This window comes from Aplysia californica, unplaced genomic scaffold (assembly GCF_000002075.1).
Source record: "Aplysia californica isolate F4 #8 unplaced genomic scaffold, AplCal3.0 scaffold00887, whole genome shotgun sequence".
Classification (NCBI taxonomy): Eukaryota; Metazoa; Mollusca; class Gastropoda; order Aplysiida; family Aplysiidae; genus Aplysia; species Aplysia californica.
Genome location: NW_004798157.1, coordinates 107,863 through 116,791, shown reverse-complemented (window position 1 = coordinate 116,791; position 8,929 = coordinate 107,863). Strand labels below are relative to the sequence as shown.

Below are 8,929 nucleotides of genomic sequence, written 5' to 3'. Positions count from 1 at the left end.
TCATCATCATCATCATCATCATCATCATCATCATCATCATCATCATGTTGAAAAGTAAAAAAAAATAATCACTGAGACAGCTAGTTTTCTTTGACAGGGATTGACATCGACGTTCTACATTCGGCCATCTGTTCTAATTCACCATTCTCTTCATCCTCCACTCCTCTGCACGTCCTCCTCTTCCTCCTCCTCCCCTCCTCCTTCTCCTCTTCCTCCTCCTCCTCTTCCTCCTCCTCCTCGTCCTCGTCCTCCTCCTCCTTTTCCTCCTCCTCCTCCCATTCTTTCTCACCTTTACCTCTTCCTTCTCTCCCCCCACCCTTTTTCTCCTCTCCCTATCACACACACACACACACACACACACACACACACACACACACACACACACAAACACACACACAAACACACACACACACACAAACACACACACTGTCTGTGGCTTTATACGAGGTTGTAATCTAAATTGCCACCACATAGTCATATTAATATTACATAACTTTATCCCAAGGACCGTCGAATGAATCAGTTACATCATGGCTTTATCATTACTACATCTAGCATAAGGCTATTACCAGAATAAGCATCAATGTGTATTGCTCTTTCGAGTATGTATCTATATAACTCTAAAGGTCTTGTAATTAAACTCCTGCATGTGATTGAATGACGCATCTGATGCGGTAATGTACATTTTGTCAGCTTTACTTCTGTTTTCATACTGAATTTTAATGAGAGTAATATATCATTTAGATTTGTATGTAAACCTGCATGTGTTTTTACGGTCCTGTACAGCCAAGAAAAATTTCCCTCTGGGGTAATAAAGTTTATCTTATCTTATCTTAATTGTCTTTGTTGTAATTAGGCTCATCATCATCATCCAGTGCCAGATCTGCGACAGACATCGGCGATCATGGTTTTCCTTTCATTCATTTCCTCGGATTCTCTCAAAAAAGCTACGTTTCCCTGATATTTCCCTGTAATCCATTTGTTTAGGTTCCCTAAGTATGTTGTTCTGGGCGTACTCCAGCCTCGCTTGCCCTCAATTTTGCCAGTGAGAGCTAGATGTTCAAGACCCTTATGTCTATTCAGGTGTCCCCAAAACTCCTTTTGTCGTTCCCTGATTGTTTTTAACATTGAGCTTTCTCACGTGGGCTTCATCAAGCACTACCTCATTTGATTTCTTTTCCTTCCACGATACTCTTAGCAGTCTCCTAAGAAACCACACTTCTGTTGCTTCTATTTTATTTTCACCGTCTTTAGAGATTGTTCAGCATTCACAGCCATATAGAAGGGCTGACCAAACATAGCATTTCAGGACTTTCATTTTGGTGCTCATTGAGATGTTTTAATTTTTCAGGATTGGGCTCATTTTATAGAAACTAACCTTAGCCATTGCAGTTCTCCACTTTATTTCTGTGGAACATTTGGCGTCAGATGTTATCATATAACCTAGATATTTAAACTGTTGGCCTTGTTTGATATTTTCACCCTTGCTAATGAGATTACAACTAGGGTTTCCTGCTTTTTTGGATATTACCATGCATTCTGTTTTCTTTACATTCTTTACATTCAACAATAATATAGTATAAAGTGCATAGAGCCTGCTGTTGAGCGGGGATTTGCGCTATACAAATACTATCTATCTATTAACAATAATCCTTTACGTAATTCGGCTACTGGACTCTTAATAGTGAGGTTGCGGGTTTTGTGGCGCGAAGCTCAGCTCAACCAGGCGTTATGTCCTTGCTTGGCACTAAACACGAATTTTCTTCCTCTCACATAGGTGGGAATGGAATGCGTAGCCAGCGAGACGACGTCTCAGTAACCAGCCAACAACAGCCAAATATCTTGTCAGTATTTTAGTGCTTTAATGCCTGTAAAATGACAGTATGTATTATAAATATGCTTCCCATGAAGTTGAGATTGTTGCATATTACTATCAGGTCTGCCGATGAAATAATAATAATAGCTTGTAAAACGTGTAGAGCTTACAGCAGAATGGGAATCTGCGCTATACAAGTTTTAATATTTTTGTATTAATAGTATGCGTGGCATCGTGGTGAAATCAAAATTTAAAAACAGAAATTAATGACTTCAGCTGACATTTGAATGAATCAAAGGATTTTTATCTCTCTTAAACTCCTAGGCAAAGCATTGACAATGGCAATGACAATCTTTATTCATCTCGCTGGGAGAAATTTGTCTTAATTGTTAACATTCCAGATCTTGAGACCTTGATATTCAAATGCTTTTTCGCCCATTGTTTTAATTTTCCTTGATGGTAAAAGAAATTTCTTTTTCTTTGCTGATGACCTTAAAACTGCTAGTTGGAATGTACATTTCCAACAGATTTGATAAATATGATGGCGCATTATCATTCAAGCATTTGTGACATAGGGTGGCCAACTCGATACAATTCTTTTCTCAACAGGAGATCAATGCAATGTCGGTAAAAGAGGTGTAGCACAGTCTCCCTTTCTTTCTGTAAAACTAGATGTGCAGCAATTTTTGGACTGTTTGAAGTCTTTTAACTTTCTCCAGTGGTGTTCCTGATAACACGGAGTTACAATAATCTAGTCTTGATAAAACTAAGCTATTTACTAGTAAAGCAGTGTACTTAGTATTAGTATTGATTAGATGACGTATTTTACTAATTTGTCTTATTTCTAAATACATGCAGCTGATCAGATGATTTACCTCAGCCGGCATTGCCAAACTGGAATCGGAATAGAAGCCAAGATTCTTAACTTTTCTTGAAAATGCAATTTTTGCATCACCAATTGTCATGTGATCGTGGTCAACCTCATTAACAGACTTTGCACTGCAGAATGACTTTTTATTAATCATCATTTAACATCAATTTGTTTCTGTTCATCCAGTTTTCCACTGACGCAGTACAATTTTCAGCACGATGGACAAGTTCATCTAAGTTGGCAAACATTGTTGAACCATAAATTTGGGTATAATCAGCGTAAACCTAATACTTTAAGTCATACTTAACTATTTCCTTAACAAGTGGTTAACTCACAAGGACTCTTACGGTTTTGAAGTTACCTCTTCCAGTCGCAAGTATCTATATATCTGTTAAAGAGAATTGTGTATCAAAACCTTCATAAATCCAACAACTGAGGCGCACGCCCTTGATTCCCCGCAATGACCCACATTATAATTACGTCTCGTCAAGCACACAGTGCAAATCTGTGTTGTCAACAGCCTTGGCAACTCCCTAAACAACCCACAATCAGTGACGACCTCGTTTTGGAACCGTACTTGAAAAGTCACCACTCAATTCTTTGTGTGTGTGTGTGTGTGTGTGTGTGTGTGTGTGTGTGTGTGTGTGCTTGTGTTTGTACTCATGTGTATGAGTGGGAATGTGAGTGTGTTGATGAGTGTGTACGCGTGTATGCATTTACCATCCCGCAGCAAATTCCTCTTTGTTCAGATCAACGGATTTTGGCATGAGCAGTGTGAACAGCATGCGGATAAGAAAAGAAACCACACTATTCGACATGCTTCATAAACCACACAAAAGGAAAGGAAATACTAACCAAGGATGCTATAAAGAAAAGATGGGAAAATGTTTTCAAAACTTCTCAACCAATATGTTTGTCACGGACAACAAGGAGAATATTCAAACCAGCATATGTAAAGAAAACTGAACTGAACGCCCATATTGTGCAGAGAAATAAACAAAGCATTTAAAAATAAGCCCCAAGAACAAAGCCCTAGGACCAGATGACAACACACAGTAGACGCCATAAGAGCTTGTAGCAACGTAGAAACTTGCGTGCGGTGACTGAAGTAAATGTTTAATTAACAGAGGCTGGGAACAAAGGAAATACCCAGAAAATTGGCAGAAGGTCATAGTAGTACCGTATAAATAAAAGAAGAAAAACAACAAACGTGGTTGTACTACTACTACTACTACTACTACTACTACTACTACTACTACTACTACTACTACATACAGAGGAATCTCTTTACTAGGCCATACAGGGAAAGTGGACGAGAAAACAATGGAATGAAGGAAAGGACTTATCGTAGGGAGAAATTTAAGAGCTGTGTTTGGATTCCGTAGAGGAAAAGGCACCGACCAATGTCAGACCTGGACACAAAACAAACAAAATTGCTGCATGCAAGATAACATGTCTCCGCAAAGCCCTAAACATGACAAGAAATGACAGGCAGAGAAATGAAAATGTACGAACAACTGTTGGCACGGAGTCCTGCCGGCATTTCATAGAAGAAAAAAAAAGAATACAATAGTCTGGCCACCTGCCACAAATGTCACCCAGCCAGCTGCAGCCCAGAGAGTCAAAAACACAAAGTACCCAGGCTACAAAGGAAGGGGTAGGCCACGATAAAGATGGAAAGAGGGAGTCAAGGGAACCATGAGAAACTGCAACATCTCATTTCAAAGAGCTGTAGAGTTGACCTTCCTTACAAAACTGCATATCCCCTCGACGTTCAACAACAGAAAATGAAAAAATGACGGTAAACATTGAAGTAAAAATACGTATCTTTAATGTATATTGATCTTATCTATCCTATAATATGCAAAAGCATTGTCTATTGATCTTATCTATCCTATAATATGCAAAAGCAATGCAACACCTTTTTATTTTTGGACCGTCGTTCTTCATGATCCCTTCCAGGACTACCCACTCCGGGAGGATGACGTCATCCTGTGCTCCTACCCCAAGTCCGGCTGTCACTGGGTGTGGGAGATCTCCCGACTGCTGATGTCCGGCCGGACAAGTGCAGACAAAGTGGAAAAAGAACACTACATGATGGAAGCCTCCAGTTGTTTCCATTACGGCGATATAGCCGACCTCCCATCGCCCCGACTTCTCAACAACCATGAGGTGAGGCCCAATTAGGTTATAATTTTTTAACAGTCAATGCGTAGGTACTTATTGGAAAATGTCACCAGTTGACGAGTAGTTCCGTTAGTATCATCATCATTATCAATATCATTTTGGCACCACTAGCATTATTGTAATTGATATCGTAGTCCATGTTGTTAACGTTATGGTTTCCCTTTTTTTTCAGTTCTTCGAGAACCAGCCCAAAGACATCTTAAAGAAAGGCGTCAAGGTGATCCATGTGTACAGAAATCCCAAAGATGTTGCAGTCTCCTACTTCTACCACCATAATAGGATCCCATCCTATGAATATAGCAACTCGGACTTCTCCAAATATCTGCCCAGGTTGGTGGTTTGTTCATAACTTTATAAAGTTCTGCTTAAATGTAATCAAAATTAATTCGGGGGGGGGGGGAGAAACGTTTTTTGGGGGTTTTTTTTAGAATAGAAGACCAATCCAGTTGAAAATCCAGATAATTGAAGTCCCGAGATCTCACACAAGATGCTGGACGACTTAAGAGCAAATACAAGAACTGAAAATCTTCTGCCAAGTACAAATCAACGCACAAACTTTTGGAATCTCAGTGGTCTTGTGGTTAGGCTCTCGACTCTCAACCCTAATGTCGTGGGTTCGATTTGCGTCAGGGGTCCGACGTTGTATCATCAGGAAAGGCACTTTACACGAATTTTAAACACTCAACTCAACCAAGGTGTAAATGAGTACCGGTACTTAACTACGGACAGCGAAAGATTTTATCATGTCAGTTTGTTAGTGTTTTAGCAAGTGTTATCCCCAGCTTGCACTGTATGCCTCTCGGGAAACCAAGAATGTTTCTCAGTGTTCTAGGGTGTGCTGGGGCAATAACAATTGCGAAGCGCATAGAGCATGCTGCAGAGCGTGGAATCTGCGCTCTATCAATGCTGTTATTGTTATTATTTACGTTAGAAAGAAACAAAAACCAAATACAGTTTGTACAATATTGTGTTTGCACGTTTGTGGACGGTCTCGTAGACAACAACTGTGTCTTTGACTACATGAGAGACTGGGAGAGAGCCATCAACGAGCAGAAAGATCTCAATGTCTGCGTTTTATGTTATGAGAATATGCACGTATGTACACAAGGTCGTCGTCGTCATTCAAAATTATTGCGTGTCAAAATACAAGGCTTTCGGGAGAAGCAACACCCCCCCCCCCCCCCCAAAAAGAAAACTTTCTTTTCTGGGCAAAACATTATGTTAAAAGAAAACAGTCTCTCTTCTTATAAAATGTTGATGGGCCCTTTCAAAAAAAATAATTCTTTTTTCAATGCAACAATTTTTGTCCTCATATTTCTTTTAAAAAGCAATATCTGTGTGGATTTTTAAAAGTAAATTTTTAGTTTCCATGTCATAGGAGTCACCAAACATTACCGTCCATCTCCTCGCTGCTTACCTAAAAAAATAATAAAAAGTGAGAAAAAAAACAACAACAGAGGATCCCCCACCTCCTTCAATCGCAAATATCTTGACTTTAATTCAAGACAGATGGATATATTTTTCATCAAAAGCAAGACAATTGAACACACTTTAAGATGATGAGAAAAACTCCACATGCCCAAAACGTGACGAGCGCCTGATTTCACCGTGTTGTGACACATATTATTATTAAAATTCACACACTCCTGTGATATCTCTCCACTCATCAGGCTGGAAACAAAAAGAGAAGTCAAAACCTAAATCAAAATTATACGAAAAGAGGGCATTCACCTCTGTAGACGCTGAGGTGTGGAACAGCTTGTAGAACTGTGTCAGTTATGCTGATTCTTTGGACGTTAGAAATTACCATTAATATTATTAAAGTTATTATTATTATTATTATTATTATTATTATTATTATTATTATTATTATTATTATTATTATTATTATTATTATTGTCATCATTATTATTATCATTAGCATTCTTATGGCAAAGATAACAAAAAGTTTAAGATAATTGTGACATTATGACACATCAACGTTTCTTCTAATAATAAACGATACCATCGCTGCTATGACAATATTATTACAGGAGAACCCACTAGAAGAGGTTCGAAAACTGGCCAAGTTTTTGGGCAAAGACTACGACGATGAGTTTCTGCAGAAAGTGATAAATGCTACTACGATGGAGAACGTTCTCAAACAGAAAGACATGCTGTTCGAAGACAAGTCTGGGCCCATTATGTACCGGAAAGGTAATCTCTGAACTTTGACGTTTGTTACTGAAGTTTTTCGGTACGTGTTCTTGGCATCTGTGGTGCAGCAGCTATAGGCTCTTTGCTGTCACATGCAGAAGAATGGTATTCCCTTCCCAGGTAGGGAAATATGTCTGTAGAAAAAAATAGAAAAAATAAAGTTCCTTTTGTTTGTTTGTTAGACACCGTGTTTTCTTACTAATCATTCACAGTTCGCGTGAGAATTGTAATATGATACAAGCAATGTAAGGTATCAGATTGATAACCTGTTAATGAAGAAGAGGAAGAAGAAGAAGAAGAAGAAGAAGAAGAAGAAGAAGAAGAAGAAGAAGAAGAATTTGCATATCTCACACAATATTCACAGTACAAAGTAGTTCTGTAAAGAATGATTCATTTAGATATCATTATTTCCTTTTCAGGCAAAGTCGGGGACTGGAAAAATCACTTCACGGTGGCTCAGAGCGAATGGTTTGACCACATCACTAGGAGCAGGATGGGAAAATCTAAGGTCTACACATTTAAATATGACATTTGAACTCTGAACCATGAAGAGCATTGTTTGTATTTCTTGATGAGGATTCATCGAAAACTCGGATTCAACAAAAGGAGGTGGATTCCCTGTTTCATTTATTCATTCAAATCAATTTTTAAAAATAAAAAATAACTTGGTTTCTACGAACATATTATAAATCAGCAAGCTCGGATTCAACGAAGTCACTTGCAGGGTGAACAAACACGGTTGACGTGCCTATGCTCATCTTTCTCCCACAAAGGAGCTATAACTATTCTTGAAAATCACCTGCATCTGCATCGTGAACCATTATTTGCTTATAAGCTTATTATTTATACATTATACGACAACCCAGCGGCCTGCTTTCATACCAACTCACGGGTTGTTAGCACGCGCACGTGTTTAGCGTGTGTGGGGATCGATGGGACTGCCAACACACGTGTGACACGTGACTATATATATATATATATATATATATATATATATATATATATGTGTGTGTGTGTGTGTGTGTGTGTGTGTGTGTGTGTGTGCGTGTGTATGTGTGCGTGCGTGCGTGCGTGTGTGTGTGTGTGTGTGCGTGTGTCTGGGGGAGGGGGAACTAGGGACCCTGGAGTGGAACATCAGTAGTCAGTAGAGTAGAGATACAAATGTGTCACAGTACGGACAGTTATTTCCCCCCAGCTGCTAATCAATGTTACAATGATAACCTAGTCTTGACATAGATCTACGTAATGAACTGCGCACTGGTCAGTGGAATCAAACATTTCCGTGTGCTAGGCTGTAAACAGCGACACAACTTGTTCGGCAAATAATAAGTCGTAGATGATAGATGACACATGTGTGCATTTGACCTAACCGGACCTTTTGCTCAGCGTATGCTTGGCAGAGTTCGGCGTATTTTTCCTAGAAATTTTCAGCATTTCTTCGGTATGGCATCAAATAAACGAAAATGCCTCTCATTTGAAACCAAACTACTTTTGATTGAGGAAGTTGAATACATTATACATTACGTGCTCGGTGCCTGTAAGTATCTCCACAAAAACCTCATGTTTGATATAACGAACATTTGTATTCAACGAAACTTAAGGTCAGGCCAGACGACTTCGCTGAATCCGAGTTCCATTGGATTCTCCAGGTGATAGCTTCACTCCTCGAAAACTTTGTCTTAACTCAGATGGAGAAGGGCAAAGAGATGAAAATCCAGCTAAAAGCCTGTAGTAAAGTGATTAGTTTCAACCCAAAAAAGTAAACATTGGCCCTCCTCTGGGAACTTATGTGACTTAGTATGTGTAAAAGACACTGTTAACTTGTAGTTGAAATGGAGGAGAGGAAGAGGGAGGAAAAG

The 8,929-nt window shown here is 39.1% G+C and overlaps 1 protein-coding gene and 1 long non-coding RNA gene across 2 annotated transcripts in view; both read left to right on the top strand.

Annotated features, from left to right (window-relative positions):
* LOC101864103 (sulfotransferase 1C1-like) overlaps positions 1–8,929 on the top strand; it is a 31,321-nt gene that overhangs the window by 16,881 nt on the left and 5,511 nt on the right. The window contains exons 5-7 of the mRNA XM_035972882.1: positions 5,950–5,969; positions 6,908–7,070; positions 7,490–7,578. Of these exons, the coding sequence (XP_035828775.1) occupies positions 5,950–5,969; positions 6,908–7,070; positions 7,490–7,578 (272 nt within the window). The remainder of the gene's footprint in view (positions 1–5,949; positions 5,970–6,907; positions 7,071–7,489; positions 7,579–8,929) is intronic.
* Positions 6,994–7,716, top strand: LOC118478730. Its single transcript, XR_004859255.1, has 2 exons — positions 6,994–7,070; positions 7,490–7,716. It is a non-coding gene; the product is annotated as an uncharacterized LOC118478730 (long non-coding RNA).